Source organism: Cebus imitator, unplaced genomic scaffold (genome assembly GCF_001604975.1).
Source record: "Cebus imitator isolate Cc_AM_T3 unplaced genomic scaffold, Cebus_imitator-1.0 Scaffold397, whole genome shotgun sequence".
In the NCBI taxonomy this organism is placed as follows: Eukaryota; Metazoa; Chordata; class Mammalia; order Primates; family Cebidae; genus Cebus; species Cebus imitator.
In genome coordinates, this window is record NW_016107712.1 from 64,270 (window position 1) to 90,041 (window position 25,772).

The following is a 25,772-nucleotide window of genomic DNA, read 5'->3' on the forward strand; positions in this document are numbered from 1 at the left end:
CACATGGACACAGGGAGGGGAGCACTACACACTGGGGTCTGTTGGGGGGAAATAGGGGAGGGACGGTGGGGGGTGGGGAGTTGGGGAGAGATAGCATGGGGAGAAATACCAGATATAGGTGAAGGGGAGGAAGGCAGAAAATCACACTGCCATGTGTGTACCTATGCAACAATCATGTTCTTCACAAGTACCCCAAAACCTAAAATGCAATTAAAAAATTAAGTTCCTCTGGTATAACTATAGATATTCAGAATCATATATTCTTAAAACACTTCATTAAATCCTCTTTTTAAAAGTAACAAAGTTCAGACAAATAGGTTGATTAAAATCTGTAAAAATATTTTTTATTCTCATGTTTCTTTATGCAGGCCTTAACTAAATTTATAAAGGCATTTAATTTATTCAACAAATATTCTCCTAGGTACTGTAGTGAGCAAGATAAACAAGTGGGAGAAAATGTTTTTGTTTCATTTTGTACTTTTTAATCAGAAATGCAAAATTTACACAGGATATGAACTTTTCCAAGGTACTGGGAAAAATATATAACTAGGGTTTGGAACACCATAGACAGTACAGATGGTTTTGCCCCAATATATTTGGTTGGCAGCAGTAGATGCGTTAAGATAAAAGTAAGTGACCCTGTTAAAACTATAACTGAATAAGCAGAGATTTGGAAGGACAGGAACCAGAAATTAAAATCTAACTTATTTGTTTGTTTTCTTATTTATTTATTTATTTATTGTTATAGAGACAAGATCTCACTATGTTGCCCAGGCTGGTTTTGAACTCCTGAGCTTGAGTGATCCTTCTGCCTCACCCTCCCAAAGTGCTAGGATTACAGGCGTGAGCTACCACATTTGGCCCTAAAACCGAATTTGTAGCTATGAAAAATAAATCCTATCTCCAAAAAATAGATGGTTCTACTTTTTTCCCAGTGAGTTGAGGTCATTCCCTGTAAAACTTACTGGTACTATTTTGCATTTTCTGATCATTTTAACATTGCTTTTGAGTTACAAGTGTAATATTTAATTCCATTATTGAAATGTCATGTAATTTAAAAGTGTACAATTAGACATTATATGTGAATATAGTTATGACTAAAGCCCTGTTTGTTTTCTTTTTACCAAAGCAGGACCAACAGAACCACCAAGTAAAACCCGAAAAAAGGTTACTAAGTGATGCACAACAGCAGCTTACAGAAAGCATGAGAGAAAAGTGCTCTAGAATAAAAGTAAGTTCCTCCTGCTAAACTACAAATGATTATTGGTTCCCTTCCAAAGGCTTCCTGAAACCTAAAGTGCAATTGAAGGAACCTCTGGAATGAATAGATCGTGCTTAGTATTTTTCTAAACATTGTAATCTAGTACAGGTGTGTGTGTGTATGCATATATGTACACATACACAAACAACAATGGGAGCTTGTGAATTTAAGTCCTCACCAGAAAAATGATACTTGAGCAACTACGTAAAGGGCCAGGCCATACAGATGTCTGAAAAGACCATTATAGACAAAGGGAACAGCAAGTACAAAGTTCCTGAGGCAGAAGACTCCGTGGTGGTTCAAGGAACATCAAGCTGCTAACAAACAAGGTCAGAGAGTTAACAGGGAAGAGGCGGGCTGTAGGATGCGAAAAAAGACTTTGAATTTTATTAAGTGAGATGGAGATCCATTGGTGAGTTTTTACTGCAAGAGGAACATGATCTGACTTACGTTTTAAAGGGATGACTCTTAATTGTTGTATTGAAAATAGAGCGGAAGCAGAAAGACCATTATAAAGAATAATTTCAATCATCCAAGCAGACATCATCCTGGCCTGGCCCAGAGAGGGAGCAATAGAGGTAGTGAGAAGTGTTGAGATTCTAAATATACAAAGTCAACAGGATTAACAGTCACACCTGTTGGAATGCAAGAGCTCTAAGGACGTTTTTATTTTGTTTGACTGTATCACTTAGCACATTCCTGACATGTCAATGTTTACCATGCTGCATACCGTAGTTGCTTCATCCTAAAACCAAAAACAGGAATCTTCTCTCCAACATTCTAGATTAATTAACATCTATCTTTTCTTAAATTATGAAAAATAGAGGGCCCATTCCTGAGAAAGTCCTTGTTTTATTGTTTAGCACCCTGACCTAAACATGTTACCTACTACATGATTAAGCAACTTGAATTTTACGTTTCCCTCTACCTGTGTTCTGACCAGTGTGTCACCTGCACAGCCTCAAGTCCCTTGAGTTTATGGGCCCAGAGTTTATTATGTCTACTATATGCCAGGTACCATACTGGGTGCTTTATCTCATGACATAGGCTTTATTGCGCCATTCATAAACAAGGAAACTGAGGCTCAGAAAGGAAGTTTAGCAGTTACCCACAGCTGGTAAATTGGTAGAATCAGAATTTTAAACTAAGTCAGACTTGTATATGACTTAGTTTAAAACTTGGATATAGAACCATTTTTACAAATATAATTTTATTTCCTTCAAGTTTAATGACTGTATCTGTTTTATAGATCACATAGATATATAGGTATAGATCATATATTTTACCTGACCCCAGAAAACTTGGTAATTATTGTAGTCTTCCTGTTGTTATGAAAATGGCTGTCTTCTCCAGTTCAGAGGTGGCAGAGCTGGAACCTGAACTCTACCTTTGATAAAGGGTTAGAAAACAGATTCTAGGCAGGTAATAGGGTTGTGTCAAATATCTATACCAAGCTGACAAATAGGCAGTTTGATTCTTAATCACTTGTTTTATCTGCTAGCTCAGATTGCCTACTATAAACATAAACCAGCACTCAACCATAAACTACAATACATACTTGATTGAATTTACTCAAATTTCTCATCAGACTTTGTCCATGTTGATTCAAATCATGGTTATTCAAAAAACTAAAAGAAAATGCATCAAAATATTGAGAATGGTTAGTCCTGGCTTTCTTGTTATATTTGCTTAAATTGTTTAAATGGCCATAATAATTATATATTATTTCTGTAATCCAAAATCAGCAAGTTTCCTTTTGTTTTTAAACACAAAGCTCTTTATTTCTCTCCTACAGAAAAAAAAGCGTAAGTTTTGTTACAATTCTAGAATTGTAACTATTTATTGTTATATTAGCAAATTGTTATAAATTGAATGAATTCTCATTTCCTTTAGGAGCTTTTGAAGAGATATTCAGAGGTGGATGATCACTATGAGTGCTTGAATAGACTGTCTCTTGACTTGGAGAAGGAAATTGAAATCCAAAAAGAGCTTTTAATGAGAGTAAAAGCAAACCTCTCACTTCCCTATTTACAAACCAAACAAATTGAAAAACTTTTTACTGCAAACCAGAGGTGTTCCATGGAATTCCATAGAGTCATGAAGAAACTCAAGGTACCATCTTTTTTAGTAATATCCTTGTAAATATGGCTTAATATCCTTGTAAATACTGTTATAAACATCAGTATATTTAAGTCCTGCTTTGAGTGCCAGCATATTGGCTATTTAGAACTCTTACTACCGAATTAGAAATTATGTGGGTCTGAGCATAGAAATATGTAGCATCATCAATATGAATCACCTGGTCATTCAGCAACACCTGAACTCTGCCTGTGGGCCTAGACATTATGTCAAGGTGCTCAGGAGGCAGATGTGAGTTAACATTTCAAAGATCTTATAGTCTGTGGGTGAGACAGACATATAAACAGAAAATAAGTACAATGATAGAAGTACATGCAAGTTATATGCCATACTAGGTAAAGTTACAGAAGATGAATCTGTAGTGGAAGCCAGACTCAATAACAAAGCTTGGAGTTCTTTTTGTAGATGGAGAATCATTAGACAGTTATTTTAAGTGGTGGCAGTAACAGGAACAGATTATCATTTAGGTACTAAACTAAAGAATAAAGAAGAAATGAGTTTGAGGGAGATAAGCCTCGTGGCAGAAAGCGACAAGAGGTATTTACAGTGGTTCAGATGAGATATTATATGTGACGTTACTACTAGGGAAGGTTTCATAGGGCTGAAGAGGACAAACAACATTAAAGAAATGTTTATCAGCTTAAGATAGTAGGCCCACATAATTGATAGTGGGAGATAAGGGAGAGAAATTTAGATGGAGTTCTTGGATTTGGTCTTAGTCAGGTTTGTGGTTAGTGGTACCATTAACTGAGATTCAAAAATAAAAATAAAAAAAAGAAACAAGATAGATGAGGCAGGAGATTGTTTAACTTGAGATGTTGGGGGACTGAAATACCTGTGATGGAGCATCCAAGAAGAAAAACCAAGTAGGCATTTAGATGTGAGTTTGAGGTTTGGCAGGAGAAAAATAAGGACTAGCATTTGAGACTGATTAGCATATAGGTGATAGATAATACATTTGTAAGATCATCCAGAAAGCATAATGAAAAAAACAGAACTCTGGAAAAGATAAATGTCTAAGAGACAGTGGCAGAAAAGGGAGCAACACATGGGTTCAAGGTTGGAAAAGTCAAAGATACAGGAGAGAACCTAGCAAAAGTGCTACTACCCAAATCAGTAGAGAAGAGTATATCAAAGATGAAGTTATGAGTGATAAATATTTCAGAGAGTCAGAATAGGGACTGAAGATATTCTCTCAATGTGGTAATAATAGAACTCATTGGTGATCATTGTCAGAACAGTTTCAATTGAGTAGTTAAGGAAGAGACTAGATTGTAAGAGGTTAAGGAATGGTGCAAGTTGAGGAATTAAGAAGCAGGTATCTGCCCTTCGTAGATAAATTGCCCTTCAGGCCCTGGTAATTCTTCCACAAATCCTGGTAATCGGACATCTAGAATTATTCATGAAGTCCATGAAATATATGGCATTCAAATTATTGTCTCCTTGAAGCCGAATATCTAAATATGCTTGACAAGGAAGTCTTGAGGCAGATAACATCATCTTTTTGTTTACCCAATCAGGGTTGGCAGAAGAGGATGTTGAAAATGAGTCTCACAAGTTTAACTGGGAATCCTGGGTGATTGGCAATGTAATTAGCCAAAAGGGGGGCAATAGGAAAAGGAGGACTTGCAGAGAAAGGGATGATGTTACATTTTAAACATGTTCAATTTGAAGGACTTGTAAGACATCCAAGAAGTATATCTAGTAAGAAGTCAGAATTAAGGAAGTATAGGTCTGGGAGTTAGTTATTCTCCTAAGATACCAAGAGAAAAAAACTGGGGATAGAAAGAAGCTCTTTCCCTCTTCCTCACTTATGAGAGGATATAGGTAAATAAGACATGTCATCCTACCTCACAGTCCCAAGGATTAAAACTTCCTCTAAATGTGACAAAATTTTCATTTTCCAATTTGTTTAATTTTTTTCTGCAAGTATGTGTTAAGCTGTGTTACAAAAATAAAAGAAGAACAACATGAATCCATCAATAAATTTGAAATGGATTTTATTGATGAAGTGGAAAAGCAAGATGAATTGCTAATTAAAATACAGCACCTTCAACAAGATTGTGATGTACCATCCAGAGAATTAAGGGACTTCAAATTGAGCAGGAATATTGATCTACATATTGAGGTATAATTTATTTTAAATGGATTTAATTAGATTTTAAGCCTTTTTATCGAGTAGAAAAGACTTTTTTTGTGTGCTTAGAGCTATTTTCATTTACCAGTAATTAAAAATAGGTTGCAGAGTGATACCTGGCCAGCCATAGATGGGCAAATGATGGACTTAGCCTCCTTTTAGACCTCCATAGATACAGAAAACAGGAAAACTTACATTGATACTGGGAGCGAGAAACCTTTTTATTGCCACAACTCCACATGGCATGTGTTAGTTACTTTTATTCATCTATGTGAGGTTGGCATACAATTTCTAACATGTATGTAAGATCTAAATGTACTAAAAAGTACATTTAGAAGCACTTCATGAAGCCAGCCCCAGTGGTATGCCTGTAATTCCAGCTACTTAGGAGGCTCAGCCAGGAGGATCACTTAAGGCCAGGGGCTCAAGACCAGCCTGGGCAACAAAGTGAGACCATTTCAAAAATTAAAAATTAAGATGCGCTTCAGGTATTGTAGCAATTAGTCCCAAGTTTGCCATTTTGACAAGTTTTAATTCGAATAGGTAAAATATTTTACATCACGTATACTGCCAAAATATTATTATGGAAATAACTAGAATAAAGTTTAACTTACAATTATATTTCTTAGTTTACTTTAAAATATTAAGAAATGATATAAAAAGGAAGAAAAGCAAGAGTCCAGTAGGTATTACCCTCTTTTTATGATTATATATGATATTTGGATAAAAACTTTCCTAAAGTTTAAGCAATTTGATGCTTATTTTTCACACAGGAAATTCTCAAAGATTTCTCAGAAAGTGAGTTCCCTAGCATAAAGACTGAATTTCAACAAGTACTAAGTAATAAGAAGGAAATGACACAGTTTTTGGAAGAGTGGTTAAATACTCGTTTTGATATAGAAAAGCTTAAAAATGGCATCCAGAAAGAAAATGATAGGATTTGTCAAGTGAATAACTTCTTTAATAACAGAATAATTGTAAGTATTACTTTTTCTGTACACCTCTTTTTTGTTGTTGTTTGCTTTAATTGTCCTACCTCATTCTTAAAAGGGCAACTTATATATGTTTTCTTTATTTGTATATGCTTTAAAAAATTGATTCGGTAAAACGTGTTCTTCCTCTAATGTATAATTCTTCCTTATCAATTCATACTGATCAAGTAACAAAATGGTGTCGTATAATATTCAGTTTCCATTTGTGAAATCTTGAATCCTCTTATTAGTCTCTTTTCCTTCTCCTTCTCACTGCTTCTGCAAGAACTGAGCCTTTTCTACAAGTAGCCTTAGAGATCTTAAGATGTAAGTCTGTTTCAAGACTATGGGCAGCAACTGTGGTAAAGTCATAGACAAGCCTGGCCAGCTACTTTAGTTGGGCCTCATGTGCATTAATAAACTATTTTAGAGCAGTTTTAGGTTCACAGCAAAATTGAACAGAAAGTACAGAGAATTCCTTATATCCCATCTCCACAAACACGATCTCTCCTATCAACAGCCAACATCAGAGTGGCACATTTAGCACAATCAATGAACCTACCTTGATGCATCATATCACCCAAAGTCTGTAGCTTACATTAGGATTTACACTTGGCAAGTACATTCTATGAGTTACACGTGTAAAATGACATGTATCCATCATTACAGTATCATACAGAGTAATTTCACTATCCTGCCCTAAAAATCCCATGTGTTCCACCTGTATTCATCACTTTAACTCCCTAAACCCTGGCAAGTGCTAATCTTTTTACTGTCTCCATAGTACCACCTTTTTCAGAATGTCATAAGTTGAAATTGTACGGTATATAGCCTTTTCAGATTGACAGCTTTCACTTAGTAATATTTATTTATGTTTTCTCCGTGTCTTTTCATGGCTTCGTAACTTATTTCTTCTTAATGCTGAATAATATTCCATTGTCTGTATGTACCTGTTTATTTATCTACTCACCTACCAAAGGATATCTTGGTTGCTTGTATGTTTTGGCAATTATGAATTCAGCTGCTATAAACATATATGTGCATCTTTTTCTGTGGACATACATTTTCAACTCACTTGTGTAAATATCAAGAAATGCAATTTCTGGATCATATAGTAAAAGTTTGTTTAGTTTTTTAAGAAACTGCCAGACAGTCTTCCAAAGGGGCTGTACCATTTTGCACTCCCACCAACAATGAATAAAATTCCCATTGCTCCACATCCTCATCAGCATTTGCTGTTGTCAGTTTTGGATTTTGACCATGCTAGTAAGTGTGTAGTAGTATCTCATTCAATTTGCAATTCTCTAATAACATGATGTTGAACATTTTTTATAGTTATTTGTCATCTGTGTATCTTTTTTGGTAAAGTGTCTGTTCTGGTCTATTGCCCATATTTTAGTCAAGTTATTTTTTTTTCTCATTGTTAAGGTTTAAGAATTCTTTGTACATTTTGAATATTGGTCCTTTAATCAGATGTGTCTTTTGTAAATGTATTCTACCAATGGCTTGTCTTCTCATTCTCTTGGCATTGTATTTTATAGTGTAGATTTTTAATGTTAAAAAAGTCTAGCTTTTCAATTATTTCTGTCACAGGTTATGCCTTTGAGTTTGTATCTAAAATATCATCACAAAACCCGAGTTCATCTAGATTTTCTCCTATGCTGTCTTCCATAGTTTTTGTTTTACATTTAAATTTATGATCTATCTTGAGTTAATTTTTCTGAAATGCATAAGATCTGTCTTTTTTTTTTTTGCACCATTAGATTGTCTTTGCTAGGTCATTGACAAAGGTCAGTGATCATTTGACTACATGGGATCTATTTCTGAGCTATTTTATTCTATTGATCTATTTGTTCTTTCATTAATAACAAATCTGGAAACAATAATGATTTTTATAGTAAATCTGAAAATCAAGTAATGTCAGTTCTCTAAAGTTGTTCTTCAACATTGTGTTGGTTATTCTGGGTCCTTTGCCTCTCCATATAAACTTTGGAATTAGTTTATCCCTATTCACAAAATAACTTGCTATGGTTTTATTGGGATTGCATCTAATTTATAGATGGAAAGAACTTCATCTTGACAATATTGTATCTTTTTATCCATAAATATGGAATATTTCTCCATTGATTTGATTCTTTTTTTTTAATCAGAGTTTGGTAGTTTTTCTTATAGATCTTGTATATATTTGTTAGATTTGCCTAAGTATTTTATTTTGGGGGGGTGCTGGTATAAATGGTAATGTATTTTTATTTCAAATTACACTTGCAAAGTCCTGGTATACAGGAAAGCTGTTAACTTTGCATATTGACTTTGTATCCTGCAACTTTGCTATAGTTGCATATTAGTTCCAGGAGTATTTTAGTTGATGCCTTCAGATTTTCTATGTAGATGATCATGTCTTGTGTGAACAAAGAGAATTTTGTTAGTTTTATTTCTTCTTTACAAAATTGTGTACCTTGATCTTATGGCATTAGTTTGGACTTCTAGTACAGTGTTGAATACCAGTGGTCAGAGGAGACATCCTTGCCTTGTTTCTGATCATAGCAGGAAGGCTTCTGTTTCTTATTATTAACTATCATGTTAGCTGTAGTTTTTTTGTAAATATTCTTTATCACGTTGTAGAGGTTCATCTGTATTGCTGAGAGCTTTAAATCATGAATGGGTATTGGATTTTAACAAATGTTTTTTCTGCATCTATTGATATGATTATGTGATTTTTCTCCTTTTGCCTATATGATGAAATACATTAATTGATTTTTGAATGTTACACCAGACTTGCATACCTGGGATAAGTCTCATTTGGTCATGTATAATCTTTTATGCATGGTTAGATTTGATTTCCTAATATTTTGTTGAGGATTTTTACATCTATTTTTATGAGAGATATTGGTCTGTAGTTTTATTGTAGAATGTCATCATCTGATTTTTAGTGTTAGGATAATGCTGACATCATAGACTGAGTTAGGAGGTATTTCTTCTGTTTCTGTCTTCTGGAAGAGATTGTTGAGAATGGGTAAAATTTTTTCCTAAAATTTCTTAAATATTTGGTAGAATTCACCATTGAACTCATCCGGATTTGATGCTTTCTGTTTTGGAGGTTTTTAATTATTGACTTCATTTCTTTGATAGATATAGGCCTAATCGAACTATCTCTTCTTGTGTATTGGTAGATTGTGTCTTTCAAAGGGTTGGTCCATTTCATTCAGATTATCAAATTTGTGGGTTGTTCATAATTGTGGATTGTAATAATTGAATTGTTCACAATATTTTGTAATGTCCATGGGCTCCATAGTGATATCCTCTCATCCATTTCTGATATTAGTAATTTGTATCCTTTTTCTTTTTCTTAGTTTGCCTAGCTAGAAGGTTATTAACTTTATTGATCTTTTCAAAGAACCAGTTTTTAGGATTTTTATTTTCTCTATTGATTTTCTGTTTCATTTTCATTGATTTCTGCTTTAACTTTCATGATTTCTTCCGCTTACTTTGGATTTAATTTGCTGTTCATTTTTAGGTTTCTAAGATTAAAGCCTCATTTATTGATTTTTAGGTCTTTCATCTTTTCTAATACATGTATTCAATGCTATAAATTTTCTTCTAAGCACTGCTTTTACTGCATCCCACAGATACTGGTAAGTCATATTTTTATTTTCATTTAGTTCAAAATACATTTTATTTCTTTTATTTCTCCTGTGACCCATATGTTGTTTAGAAGTGTATTGTTTAAATCTCTATTCGTGGATTTTTTCCGTTTTTGATTTCTAGTTTAATTCCATTGTAGTCTGAGAGCAGACATGGTATGATTTCTATTGTTTGTTAAGGTGCATTTTGTGGTCCAGAATGTGGTCTGTCTTGGCAAATATTCAATGTGTGTTTGAGAAGAATATATAATATGCTGTTGTTTGATGAAGTGGTCAATAGATGTTAATTGCATCCAGTTGATTAATGATACTGTTAAATTCAACTATGTCCTTACTGATTTTTCTGGCGGGCGGATCTGTCCACTTCTGATAGTCATTAAAGTCTCCCACTATAATAGATTGATCTGTTTTTCCTTGTAGTTTTATCAGTTTTTGCCTCAAGTATTTTAATGCTTTTTTGTTAGGTGCATGCAAAATAAAAGTTGTTCTGTCTCATTGGGGCATTGATGCCTTTATCACTATGAAATGTCACTTTTATCCCTCATAGTTTTCCTTGCTCTGAACTCTGCAATATGTGAAATTAATATTGCTACTTCATCTCTTTTGATTAGTTTTAATGTGGTGTATCTTTCTCCACCCCTTTACTTTCTAATCTGTGTCCCTTTATATTGAATGGGTTTCTTGTAGACAGCATACAGTCAGCTCTTGTTTTTTGATCTGCTTTGACAGTTGGTCTTTTAATTGGTATATTTGGACCATTGACATTTAAGGTGATTACTGATATAGCTAGATTAATATCTACCATATTGTTTCTGTTTTCTTTTTGCCCTTATTCTTTGTACGTATTTTTGTCTTCTGCATTTTTTCTGCCTTTCATGGTTTTAATTATATTATGATTCCATTTTCTCTGCGTAGCATACAAGTACACTTCTGTCTTGTTTCAGTGGTTGCTCTACAGTTTGCAATATTCATTCACAACTAATCCAAGTTGTTTCAAATAACACTTTACACTTCACAGATAGTATAAGTACCTTATAATAACAAAATATTTATAATTTCTCCTTCCCATCCTTTGTATCATTGCTGTCATTCATTTCACTTATTCATGATTGCATAAGTTATCTCAGTTAAAAATAAGAAAATAAGTTTTTGTTTCACCTTCACTTATTCCTTCTCTGGTACTCTTCCTTTTTTATGTAGATCTGAGTCTGACTATATCATTTTCCTTTCCTCTGAAGAACTTCTTTTCAACATTCCTTGCAAGGCCAGTCTACTGACAACAAATTCCCTCAACTTTTGTTTGTCTCAGAAAGTCTTTATTTCTACTTCACTTTTGAAGAATAATTTTACAGAATAATTTTGAAGAATAATTTTACAAAATAATTTTGAAGAATAATTTTATAGAATTACAGGTTGGTATGTTTTTTCACTCCACTGTCTTCTAGCTTGCATAGTTTCAGAGAAGTCAGATGTAATTCTTGTCTTCACTCCCCTATAGGTAAGATATTTTCTCCCTTCTAGCTTCTTCAAAGATTTTTTGTTTTCTGAAGTTTGAATGTATATCACATCATGCTTAGATGTAGGTTTTTGTTGTTGTTGTTTGTTTTTTGCGGGGTTTTTTTTTTTTTTTTAATCTGGGAAAATTCTTGTCATTATTACTTCACATATTCCTGCTCTTTCTTTTTCTATTTTCCTGGTATGCCCATTATGTATCCATTATACCTTTCATACTTGCCCCACAGTTTTAGGATGTTGTGTTTAGGGTTTTGGTTTTTTTGTTTGTTTGTTTTTCAGTCTTTTTACTCTTTGCTTTTCAGTTTTGGAAGTTTCCATTGTCCTATTTCTAAGCTGAGTTTCTTTCTTCAGCCAGTCTACTAATGAACTCTTCAAAGGGATTCTTCATTTCTGTTAACAGCATTTTTGATCTCTTGCATTTATTTAATTTTTTTCTCAAAATTTCTGTCTCTTACATTGTTCATTTGTTCTTGCATGTTGTCTACTTTTTCCACTAAAGCCCCTAGCATATTTATCAATTTTTTAAAACTTTCCAGTCTGATAACTCTAAGGTTCCTGCCATTTCTGACTCTGGTTCTGATGATTATTCAGTCTTTTCAAACTGTGTTTTTTGCCCTCTAGTATGTCTCGGAATTTTTTATTTTGCTGAAAAGCAGGTATGATTCACTGGGTAAAAGTAACTGTAGTAAATAGACCTTTAGTAGTATAGTGGCAAGGTGTGGGTGGTGGGTGGTGGGTGGCGGGTGGCGGGTGGCGGGTAGAGTGGATTTCCCTGCCTTCACATGGAAGGCAAGAGCCAGCTGAAACTTAGTATTGCCCCCTCCTCCAGTTAGGCTCTGATAAAACCCTAGCATGATAGGCTCTGGTAAAATAGCTTCTGCTGAGGGCAGGCCTTAAAAAAAAGAGAGATTGTTTTCTTTTATTTAAAAATGGTTCCTTTTCTCCTCTCCTGCCAGGCTCACAAAGGGACTTTTCCAATATTAACTGTGATAACCTGGTAGAGCTCCTGAAGGTAAAACACAAAAATGTGGGGACGGACCACTGTATGACTAGGTACCCCTGAAGTTTTTAACTCTCAGAGTTGCCACACTGAGCTCTAATAATTCATCATTGCATTCAGGTTTCCTACACCATAACTGGTTCCTAAAAAGGTTTCTGTTAAGTTGTGATTTTATCTGCCCCTCTGTCTCTCCAATTTTGGGAGCATCCCTGTGCCCTGCAACCTTACTGCTCTGATGGATCTAAGCAGAGTTGTGGATTTTTTCATTTGTTTTGCTTTTTCCTTATTGTTAATATGGACTGGCAACTTCTAAGCACCTAAAATACTAAACTAGAAACTCCAGAATTGTGACTTTTTTTAAATCATTGTTCCCAAGGTGATCATCCCAAATATACTGAGTCATAAGGACCGACATTGCTTAATACCAGTTTGTTAACTTGTTTTACATTTCAGTGATTGGTATTAGGTTGGTGCAAAAGTAATCGTGGTATTCATCCTACTTTCAGAGGTAATCCCTTCTCTGTATAATTGGTAAAACTTGTAATATTCAAAAGATTGCTTGTTTGTATTAAATTGGAGCAGGTAGCTAGATTAATATTATAGCTTTCAAGATACATTTTGTATTTCATATGTTTGTGTAGTTCTTTTCTCACAATTTTATCTGCGAATTATATTGGAATCATATCAAAATAAGGAATAATGCCTTTTAAAAAAAGTTTTTCCATGGAGAGTTCATCCTATTTATTGATTAGCCAGAGCTAGCAAAATAGCAGTTGGCTATTTCAAGAAAAAAAAGGTCACTAGAGAAAGGCACAAAACCCATGTTTGGATAAGGTAATCTCTATTTGTAATTCATTGTTTTTCTTATAATATTGAGGGTCCAGTTGTGATTAGAGAGTAGATATTTCTATTGTGTGGATCAGCATGAGCATGTATATGTGGCTTCTTTCAGCACATAAGAGTAGGCATTAAGAATTTGGTATGGTGTGAGGTCAGTAGTCCAGAGTCAAGGAGTGTCCAGGGTGTCTGGAACACAATGAATTTAAGATCTGAGCCTGGTAGAATGACCACAAAGCCACAACGAAGTTATGGATGAGACCAATGGGGCATTCATGATGAGAGCAGAAAGTACAATCTGTATGAATTAGGAAATAAAGAAATCAGTAATTTCAGAATTAATCTTCAATATAAAAGAGTATTGTTATTCCCTGTACAGAAATATAAGATATCAGATTAATTACCAACAATTAATTTAAAAAAAAATGGTTTTTTTTCCCTATTAACATTGAGGTTTGTAATGAAGCAGGAAAATAGATAATTGTTAACTTTCTAGCTGTGCTGTTAGAGATCAATTAATGTTTCATTATCAGCCATAGCATATATAATTTTAACCTGTGTAATTCTTCAAGTTCTCTTCCTATGTTAGTACAAATCTAATAAAGTGAGATTATCATCTTGCAAATCAATATGAATCCTCTCTAGTCATTATTTTATTATGACATACTACATACTTAGCACTATGCTAACTAATAAATCACATAACCACTGTGCTTTATTGTCATCCACATCCAACATCTGAAATTTCAGAAACTGATGCAAACTACAAAGAATGTTCACATTCTTTTAAAGTACTATTTTAGAATGTTCTAAATAATGAATGTCAGCATATATACTGTCCTAGAATTTTAGGTTTCTTTTAAATATGTATATCAAGACCCCTCCTCCCCCGTGTGGATGCCTAAAGCCATGGATGGTACCAAACCCTATGTATTTTGGATTTTTTTTTTTTTTTTTTTTTTTTTTTTTTTTTGGTGGAAAAGCAATTTATTAGAGAAAGAAAGCTTCCATGCCGCCATGGGAGGGGAATATTCTGTTTTTTCTATACATACATATCTATGATAATGTTTATAAATTAGGCACAGCAAGATTAAAAACAACAACTAATAGAACAATTATAACAATATACCATAATTAAAGTTATATAAATGTGGACTCTCTCAAAATATTTTACTGTAATCTCCTTTCTTATGATGTGAGATGATACAATGCCTGCCTGATAAGATGAAGGAATATGAGTGACATAGACATTTTGATATAGTCTTAGACTGCTATTGGCCTTCTGTATTCCTGAATCCATGAATAATTCTTACTTGAAGTAAAGGGCTTGATGTTACTTTTTTCTGTTCTTGTCTTCCACCACAAATTTAATGCCTTTTCTAGCTTAGCTAAGCACTTATCACATGCTGTTGCAGGTTGAAGTGCTACAGCAAAAACACCATGAATTTCTCTTTCCTTCTTCACAATTTCAAAGATTCATTCTAACCGTAGATCTTAGCAATCTTAACATAGGATTTTTTTTTCTTATTAAGTTGAGAACTTTTACCTTTTCAATTAAAAGAAACAGTTGACAGCTTCACTGTGGCATATCTAAATTGCCAGCATTACTACTCTTGTGTTTTGAGGCCATTAAGTAAAATAAGGGTTACTTGAACATAAGCACTGCAATACAGCAGCAATCGGATAATCAAGGTGGCTATCTAGTGACTAAGGAATGCGCAAGCAGTGTGTACAGTATGGACATGCTGGAAAACAGGATGATTTACATCCCAGGCAAGACTGAGCAGGATGACTCAAGATTTCACTGTGCTACTCAGAATGGTGTGCAATTCAAAACTTGTAAATTGCTTATTTCTGGAATTTCCCATTTAACATATTCAGACCACTTTTGACTGAGGGTAACTAAAACCATGGAAAATAAAATCGCAGATAAGTGGGGACTACTATAAACCGTTTTAGACTATAATGGTATTTTAATATTCAATAGGCAATAATGAATGAATCAACAGAGTTTGAGGAAAGAAGTGCTGCCATATCCAAAGAATGGGAACAGGATCTGAAATCACTGAAAGAGAAAAATGAAAAACTATTGAAAAACTACCAAACATTGAAGACCTCCTTGGCATCTGGTGCCCAGGTTAATCCTACCATGCAAGACAATAAGAATCCTCATGTTACCTCAAGAGCTACAAAGTTAACCACAGAGGTATATAATTTCTTATAAAACATTCTTTAATTTGCAGCTTCATTAGAGTTTAGAGCAAAATTATAGTATTGGATATACTTATTACCAAACATGAACACATTTATTGTTGTGTGTGATGGGCTTGTTTTTTATTAGTAGTTCTACTGTGGCTGTCATTCAACTAAACTAATTATAAAGCTAGACATTATGTAAGATTTTATCTTTGAATTATGCAACAGATAAATCATACCTTCATTTGATTATTAAATTTATAAAATATAGTTTAAGTTGCTACCACTTAAGGTATAATTACCATATGAGTTTTCCAAATCATGTGACTTTCTATTAAACTGTGATCTATGTCCGTATGCAGAACAAATATTAGCTTGGAAAGAAATAGCAATTTACCTTTTCTCTTATTATCAGCATATTTAATATTGCTTAATGTTTTGATCACAATAAAAATTTAAAAGGTTAAAAATATACAAGATTGTTATGCAGATTAATTTGTGTCTAAGAACCAGTACCTTATTTGAATAATCCAGTTTATTAACTACTCTTACTCGGGAGTCTAACAACACATGCAAAATGTTGTATTTTATTAGCACACAAAATGATTTAGTGGGGAACCCAACAGCAAATTACAATTTATCATTTTTACCAAAATAAATACTTGTAATAAAACATCAACCACCAGCTTAATGAAAACTAGAAGATCAGAAGTATACAGTGTTTTGATTTGTTGGTCATTACAGAACTCAGTCAACTGGTAGAGATAAAATAGAGAAAATATGAAACCCATCTACCAAAATAATAATTAAAAAAAAAGGAAAATCAGTCTGTCTTCAATGACCCAAGAAAAGAGCCTAGCAGATAATAAAATATATGCAGGCAGATGAGCTGAGGTCAGGAATTCGATAACAGCCTGGCCAGTGTGGTGAAACCCTGTCTCTACTAAAAATACAAAAATTAGAAAACTGGAGTTGCTAGTGGGCAGCCCTGCATCCTGCATGGAATTGGAGCTGTACAGAGTTGACGACAAGTTCTACAGCAAGCTAGATCAAGAAGATGCGCTGCTGGGCCCCTACCCTGTAGATGACGGCTGCCGCATCCATGTCATTGACCACACCGGCGCCCGCCTTGGTGAGTATAAGGATGTGTCCTTGGTGGAGAAGTACACCGTCTCACAAGAAGCCTACGACCAGAGGCAAGACACGGTCCGCTCCTTCCTGAAGCGCAGCAAGCTCGGCAGGTACAACGAGGAGGAGCGGGCACAGCAGGAGGCCGAGGCCGCCCAGCGCCTCGCTGAGGAGAAGGCCCAGGCCAGCTCCAGCCCAGTGGGCAGCCGCTGTGAGGTGCGGGCGGCGGGGGCAGTCCCCTCGCCGGGGCACCGTCATGTATGTAGGTCTCACAGATTTCAAGCCTGGCTACTGGATTGGCGTCCGCTATGATGAGCCACTGGGGAAAAACTGGCAGTGTGAATGGGAAACGCTACTTCGAATGCCAGGCCAAGTACAGCGCCTTCGTCAAGCCAGCAGTCGTGACGGTGGGGGCTTCCCAGAGGAGGACTACGGGTTGGACGAGATGTGACACCCCAGGAATTCCCCTGCTCCAGCTCCTAACTCGGCCACTCACTGCCCATCCTGTGTGTGCCCATGGCCCTCTTCTGACCCCATTTTAATTTTATTCATTTCTCCTCTGCCATTGATTTTTGAGACTCATGCATTAAATTCACTAGAAACCTGGAAAAAAAAAATACAAAAATTAGAAATTAGCTAGCTATGATGGCACACACCTGTAGTCCCAGCTACTTAGGAGGCTGAGGCAGGAGAATTACTTGAATCCAGGAGGTAGAGGTTGCAGTTAGCCAAGGTCGCGCCACTGCAATCAGTGTGGGCAACAGAGTAAGACGCCGTCTCAAAAAAAAAAAAAAGAAAAGAGAAGATTAATGAAAGTAAAGGGAAAGATAAATTACATATATTTACTTTAGAGAGTCAATTAACACTACTATTTTTAGTGTTTGTTTAAAATATGAGTGCTATTTAATATACTTAGCACTATGCTAACTAATAAATCACATAACCACTGTGCTATTTTCAACTGCATGTTTTAAGTATTTGCAGACAGAGTATAATATAAACCTTCAGCATTTTTAATCCAAAAATAATCATCTAAATGAAGGAAATAACATGTCTGTAGATTGAATGCTGTTTGGCCTCTTTTTGCTATCCTTTGTTATGTATTAACAATACCTAAATATCATCTCTGTCTCAAATTTGTATACTGTGATTCTGTGTTCATGATAGAGCTTATGAATATGCGCTTTTTCTAATAGAAATTTCAGGAACTGGAAACTTCATTACGTGAAGCTAAAGAAAGTGCTATGCATAAGGAAAGCAAGATTATAAAGATGCAAAAAGAACTTGAGGTGGCTAATGACATAATAGCAAAACTTCAAGCCAAAGTTAATGAATCAAATAAATGCCTTGAAAAACAAAAAGAGACAATTCAAATACTTCAGGTAATTTAAACATAAAAATAAAAGTTGTTTGTTTGTTTGTTCAACCTACTGAATTCAGAAAATATCTTGGTGATCTGTTCTTCCCTCTCAACACAACTTTATTACCTATGTGTATCTGAAGTTCAATACTCAAGAAGAAGCAATGTAACTTAGAAGTGAAATGTAGGAGCATATTGTCATATAAAATATTTTTATCATGTTGGAAAAATAATTTTTTAAAGACACGTTCTTTATACTTTAAAGTGTATTTTTTTGTTTTTCAAAAAAATTGGTTATCAAAATATGTAATACTATTAGATGCATTTTTAAATTATTTTCTTTCTATTTACTGCCCCTGTTACTGAGTCTCACCTGATGTCCTGTGGTCCGAATCTGACCTGTTTTGGGGGGAAGAACGATAATTTAAATGTTTTTCAACTTGAATGTCATTAGACAAATCACATACTCATTCATCACTATTTACAGCTCCCTTTTGTTTTAGTTCCAGACACTTCTCATATTTCTGCTACTCAAGTCTGATCTGAATTGGCATATTTAAATTTGCTGTTCTGCTCCAGTGTCACTTCACTCCAGTTAAAATTAGGAACAGGTCAAGAATGCCTGTTTTTTCATTATTTAACATTGTTCTAAAAATTCTGGTCTATTCAGTGAGACATGAGCAGAGAGCAAGAGAAAATACTAATTTTGTCTTTAGACAATTGTTGGTATAGCTAGAAACTAAAAAATTTCAACTAACATTTTAGAATGTTGTAATTTTTTAATATTACAAATAATTGATCACAGTTTTTATTCAACAAATATTTGCTGAGCACCATCTATGTGTCACTCACTGTTATAGATGCCAGTGAAAAAAACAAGTCCATGCCATCAAGGAACCTTACATTCTATTTGAAGGAGACAGAAAATTAATTAAAAATGTAAAATATAGAAGGTATATTTTTATGTATGAATTAAGAGGTATATATCTCAAGTGGCAAAAAGTGAAATGGAAAAAAAATTAAGCTAGACAAGGGAGTACATGGTTCTGGGTGAAGGTGGACGTGTGTGGGAAGAGATATAATTATATATAGGGGGGTTGAGGAATGTCACACCAGTAAGATTATCTGAAGGAAGTGGCAGGACGACTGTGCGGCCAGGGAGAAATGTTCCAGGCAAAGGAAATAGCAAACTGAAAACAAGAAACTTAGGGTATCCGGGGCAGAATGAGCAAGAGGATAGAGGCAGAAAATAAGGTGAGAAGTAGCGGAGGCCAGATCATAAAGCTCCTGTAAGCTATTTTAAGAACTCTGCTTTCTATTCTGGGTGAGATGGATACAAAGGCTTCTCAAAGGAAAAGGAGAATCTGATCAACTAATGATGCTAGACAACCAAACATCCACGAGCATAAAAAGACACAGAACTTATAATTTTCAAAAAAATTAACTTAAAATGGATCATATAAATGTAAAATGCAAAACTGGAAAACTCCACAAAGATGACACAGGAGAGGTTCTAAGTGACCTTGGCTTTGGAGATTTTTTTAGATATAATACAAAAAGTACAATCAATAAAGAAAAAAATCTGGTAAGTTGGATTTTATTGAGACTTAAACTTCTGCTTTGCAAGATGCTGTTAAAAGAATAAAGAGAAGACACAGACTGGCAGAAACTATATGTAAAAGATGAATCTGGTGATGGAATGTTACATAAAATATACAAAGAACTCAAAACCAGCAATAAGAAACAAAGAACCAGTCTCAAAATAGGCAAAAGATCTGAACAGACATCTCACCAGAGAAGATATGCAGATGACAAATGACCATATGAAAAGATGCTTCACATCATATGTCATTAGAGAATCACAAATTAAAATAATAGACCATTACAAACTTACCAGAATAGCTAAAATCCAAAACTCTGACAATACCAAATGCTGATGTCTAGAGCAACAGGCAATTAATAACAATTAATTGCTGGTAGAAATGCAAAATGCTACAGCCATTTCAGAAGACGGTTTGGCAATTTCTTACAAAACTAAGCATACTTGTATGATCAAGCAGTTGTGTTCCTCAGTATTTACTCAGATGAGCTGAGAATGTATGTTCATACAAAGGGCTGTGTGTGTATGTTAATAGCAGCTGTATTCATAATTGCCAAGACTTAGACACAACCAAGCTGTCTTTCAGTGGGTAAAGGGATAAACTGTGGTACATCCATACAGTGGAATATTATTCAGCAATTAAAAGAAATGAGAGGGCCAGGTGCAGTGGCTCATGCCTGTAATCCCAGCACTTTGGGAAGCCAAGCTGTCAGATCACCTGAGGTCAGGAGTTGGAGACCAGCCTGCCCAACATGGTGAAACCCTATCTCTACTGAAAATATAAAACATTAACTAGGCATGGTGGTGTGCACCTGTAGTCCCAGCTACTGGGGCGGCTGAAGCAGGAGAATTGCTTGAACCCTGGACACAGAGGTTGCAGTGAGCCGAGATTGTACCACTGCACTCCAGCCTGGGCAACAAGAGCAAAACTCCATCTCAAAAAAAAAAAGAGAAAGAAATGAGAGGACCTTACATACAAATTGCTTAGTGAAAGAAGTCAATCTGAAAAGGCTACATACTGCATGACTTCAAGTGTATGACATTTTTAGAAAGGCAAAACTACAGAAACAGTAAAAAGATTAGCAGTTGCCAGGGATAGTGGAGAAGAGAGGGATGAATAGGCAAAGCACAGGGTTTTTTAGGACAATGAAAGTATTCTGCATGATATTGTAATGATGGACATGTATCATTTTACATTTGTGAAAATCCACAAAATGTATAATACAAATAAACTGGCGTGGAAATTATAGATTTTTAATTAATAATAATGTATCAGCATTAGTTCACTTATAACAAATGTACCATACTAATGCATGATGTTAATATGGGGACAAAGGAATAGAGGACACTGGATATATAGGAACTCTCAGCATTTTCCATTCCATTTTTCTGTAAACCTGAAACTGCTGCTTTAAAATATTGTGTTTTATATCACTGGATGGAACTATGTTTCAGTACAAAATATACCTAGTAATGCTTTGTTTTGTGACTTGAATTTAGTTGAGACATCTAGGTTGATGTCTACATCACTGCTCCAACATCTTTTTGTTTCATTTTCTGATTTGCTTTTTCCACCCATTTCATTATTTTCAACCTATTTCACTTTGTAGATATTTTCAATTGGAAAAAAATATTTTAAGAAATAAAAATCATGTTTCTAATTGCATTATAATAGCTTCAAATAAAAATTCATGCTTCTAATTTCATATTAGCTTCAAGTGGACTTCATATCAATATCTAGATATTCATTTAAAATTTATTCATTTTCATATATTTGCTATTTTTAAATGACATTAGAGCAAAAATAGCTAACCATTCTTTAAAACTGAAGAAATTTAAGCTGCTCTAATTATTATTTTTATTTTCTCTAAAAAAAAAATTAGGACAAAGTTGCTTCAGGAGCTAAGCCATATAAAGAAGAAATTGAAGATCTCAAAATGAAGCTCATGAAAATAGACCTAGAGAAAATGAAAAATGCCAAAGAATTTGAAAAGAAGTATGTATTTGTCTTAATTGAATGTGATTTTAATAGCTTAAATTTTCTTCCTAAATTACATATACTTTTTGGTAGTTAACTTTTTAAAATTATGAAAATATTGTTAGTGTTCTTTTTTAAAAAATATAAACATCCACAGATTCTAAATATACTAAAGTCTCATTACATATGCAAAGTTTTTAAAACTAAGCACAATTCTGATCAATTAACACAGTCTTTGAACACTTCTTTGTCAGTCATATATAATATAAACAATTTTAAGTTGCTTTTTTATGCCTGAAAGTGAATATTGAGAGAGAGAGAGAGAGAGAGAGAGAGAGAGAGAGTGTGTGTGTGTGTGTGTGTGTGTGTGTGTGTGTGTGTAGCAGTTTGACAAAGGTTTCTGTTGGTTCTCTTAACTTCATTTGTTGTTCTTACTGTGTTTTTGTGTAAAGGTTATATTTCCTTATAGTTTATAGTAGCCTAGAGCTCAAGAGCAAATCCTCTTTTTATTGATTTATAGGTAGCATTATATATAACAGCATGCCTAAATTCTTTGTGGTATAGCATAATGAAAAGAACATAAAACAGATAGTCAAGGAAACTGAATTAGAAATGTTCTCACTAATGCATCACCTTACACTATTTATTCTCTCTGGTCCTTTCTTTCATAATCAATAAGTAAAGGTTTATATTAGAGGATTTGTTAAGATGCCTTCTGGGTCTTAATACATTTCATTCATCCTATAAATCTTGAATAAATATTTAATGATCTCTTATTTTGCCCAGGAAGTAGCACTCGGAATTTTCATGCTCTTTAAGCAGCCTATTGTTATGAAAGCAATTTTACTTATAGAATAGTGTTACCAGATACATTCATAGTCATTAGGAAAGGCAGAAAGTCTTATACGTTATCATTGCGGATTAATGCCTAAACTAACTTTCGACTCTGACCTTCGTAGCATCTTAGACCAGAGCTGCAGACAGGGTTTGCCTTCCTGACCATGTAGAAAGAAAGCTGCACTTTCTCTTTCATGCTCCTGATAATTATACCTTCAAGATATTTCTAGAACCCCAGGGTAAAAAATAATTATGTAATTATAATTTTGTTCAATATCTAATGAATAGTTATTAGGCTTCTAGAAGGTTTAAAAGAATTGGTTTCTCAATATAAGAAAATCGGACTGTCCTTGCACCCAAGCAGAATGCTTCTAATTTGATGGCATTAATGCCATAAGGGGCATGACACCAGAGAAATATCACGGGGCTTATCTACTGCCACTTATAGGCGTTATGTCAATGTGATGTATTAGAAAGTCCTTCACAGCAGTTCTGTTTATTCTCCTGTAAAAAATTAGTTGCTGAACTGTTTACACATTTTTATTGTTCTTGTTAGAATCACTGCTATAAAAGCCACTGTGGAACATCAAGAAGAAGTTATAAGGGTATTGAGAGAAAATCTGAGAAGAAGTCAGCAGGCCCATGATACCTCAAGTAAGTAGAAAATGCAGACATTCTCAGATCCTTTAAATTTTGCTTCTCAATACACAACAGATTTTGAAGATTACCATTATGTATGTGACAGTCAAGAGTAAACAGAAGTTGACCACTAATCTATTTTTAAATGAATTTATTGGAACCGTATTTCCAGATATCTTGTGACATCTTAGTTTGTTATAATCTTAGCTGCTTATCCATTATAGATTCTTAAAAAATATGAACTCTGCTTTTGTATTATCAATTCTTTATCTAACAGTGAAGATACCTTCAGGCAATAAAAGAATGACTTAACTATCAACATAGAAGTATGTTTCCCAATAAAATGAAACACATGTTTTCATAGATTTTAATTGTATGCATCTAATAATTTATAATTGGTGCACAGTAAAAATAAATATTCTGTTCTTAAAACCAAATATATCAATTTAATATTTACTTGCAAAGGTCTTTGAAATTTATCTGAGATATACTTTTTAGATCTGGAGGTCAAATTTCTCAAAATACATGCATTCCTCAAACTGCCTTTTTCATATTTCTGTCTGTCATGTTCTGTTTGAAATGAAAGAATGCTTGAACAGTATTTGGGATAGCTTTGCTCAGTAGAACAAGTACTGAACTAAGTCAGATACAGATCTCACTTAAAACGGCTATGTGAAATCGTGGAGTTAACACCTGACCTTCTAATTTCTATATGTATATATACTTATAAGTATACGCTTTTATATACACACTTATAAGTATATATATATATATGTATATACACACACACACACACACACACACACACATATATATATATATATATATATATATATACTTATTAACTTATTAACAAGTAACCCTTGACTTCTGCCTTCTATCTTACTCACCTGGCTTATTTTACCAACCATCAATTCTAAATGCCTCTAGAATCCCCCTCAATTAATTACACACACACACACTTTTGAAGCTCAAACCAAAAGTTGTGGGTAAAAGCACATTGAAATTTCCAAATACTAAGCAAAACATAAGATGATACTTGCTTATATTATTGTCCATTCGTTTAAAAAAAAAAAAATAGAGATGGTGGTGCTAAAGATTTTAAGGTGTTGCCTAGTACCTATTGTAGCTTAAACTTACCTAGTGTCTGTTACAGGATAACCACAGCTCCTAGTGGGAAAACTTAAAGGGGTAAAAATAGAAGTGAGGATTCTGTTTCAGGAGGTTGAGGATAAGTACACTTGATTTGTAGGTGACTTTCAGGTACATAGTGTAACTGAATTCAAAATAAAATAGACATTGAGAATCACCTCCTACATACACACTATCCCTCTTTTGTGTATTCCGAGTGACCTAAAGGATTAATCCCCTTCCTAACTACCTCACGTTTTTATGCAACTTTGCCTATAATTTATAAAACACAGTCTCTTTACACACATAGTGTAGAATATTTCACATGTGCTTTAATATTCCAACGTATATTTAGTTAATAAACATGTATTGAATATATATAATGCACTGAGTGGCGAGGTGGCCCTCCCACCCTACCTCACCTCTTGGCCATGCACACACTGTTGTAACAAGCCCTCCAGGGGAAAACTGATGTGGAAGATATAGATCAATGAAGGATAGCTGTAAGTGGAGATGATTGCTATTGCTGCAGTCAGGGTGAAAGATCTTAGTATTCTGGATATGTTATTGGAATTGGTTAAGGGGGATTCTAGAAGCATTTAGAATTGATGGCTGGTCAAATAAGCAGAGGGAGTAAGGTAGAAGGTGGAAGTCAAAGGTGACTTCCAGGAAAATAACACTTGAGGTGTTTGGGTCTCTATGATGGCTTATTGTACTTAGTAGTGTTTCCTTTATTTTGAACTTTGGAGACAGTCACCTATTTGTGTATTTGCCTCCCACAGTGATATCAGAACATACTGATTCTCAGCCTTCAAATAAACCCTTAACTTGTGGAGGTGGCAGTGGCATTGTACAAAACACAAAAGCTCTTATTTTGAAAAGTGAGCATATAAGGCTAGAAAAGGAAGTTTCTAAGTTAAAGCAGCAAAATGAAGAGCTAATAAAGCAAAAGAATGAATTGTTAAGGTAAGATCTGCTTATATGATACAGATATTATGCTTATGGCTATTTCATATATCTAGGATATATGGTATATGCACATATTTTTTGCAGGTGGTAACCCTTTACTCATTATGGGGAAAATAATTTTTATAGCTCATATAATTTTTTTTAAAAAAATTAGAATATTGTAGCACTATTACAATATTTGCTGTCAATTGACCTATTCTTAACTAAGCCAAGAAACAGGAAATAAACAAAGACCTTTGAGGGGGTAGCTGACATACACAAGTCCATATACCCAAGCCAGTGAGGCTTTACTTAGAGAAGAACTCCTTACGTTCATTATTGTAGGCTTTTTACTTTATTAACAGATCTAACAAATTATTTGGCTTCTACCACAGTGGAAGATTAGAATCTTTTTGCCAAGCATTCTACTATGATATCGTAGGAAATAAAAAGC

General features: G+C 34.3%; 1 protein-coding gene and 1 pseudogene across 2 annotated transcripts in view; both read left to right on the plus strand.

The window, feature by feature from the left end:
• CENPE (centromere protein E) overlaps positions 1-25,772 on the plus strand; it is an 83,313-nt gene that overhangs the window by 52,989 nt on the left and 4,552 nt on the right. The window contains exons 37-45 of the mRNA XM_037731411.1: positions 1,126-1,231; positions 3,155-3,373; positions 5,331-5,528; positions 6,311-6,514; positions 15,489-15,707; positions 18,022-18,207; positions 21,669-21,781; positions 23,157-23,254; positions 25,153-25,336. Of these exons, the coding sequence (XP_037587339.1) occupies positions 1,126-1,231; positions 3,155-3,373; positions 5,331-5,528; positions 6,311-6,514; positions 15,489-15,707; positions 18,022-18,207; positions 21,669-21,781; positions 23,157-23,254; positions 25,153-25,336 (1,527 nt within the window). The remainder of the gene's footprint in view (positions 1-1,125; positions 1,232-3,154; positions 3,374-5,330; positions 5,529-6,310; positions 6,515-15,488; positions 15,708-18,021; positions 18,208-21,668; positions 21,782-23,156; positions 23,255-25,152; positions 25,337-25,772) is intronic.
• LOC108289241 lies at positions 16,371-17,436 on the plus strand (annotated as a pseudogene). The gene has a single exon (XR_001819067.2). The product of XR_001819067.2 is annotated as a tubulin-folding cofactor B-like (transcript).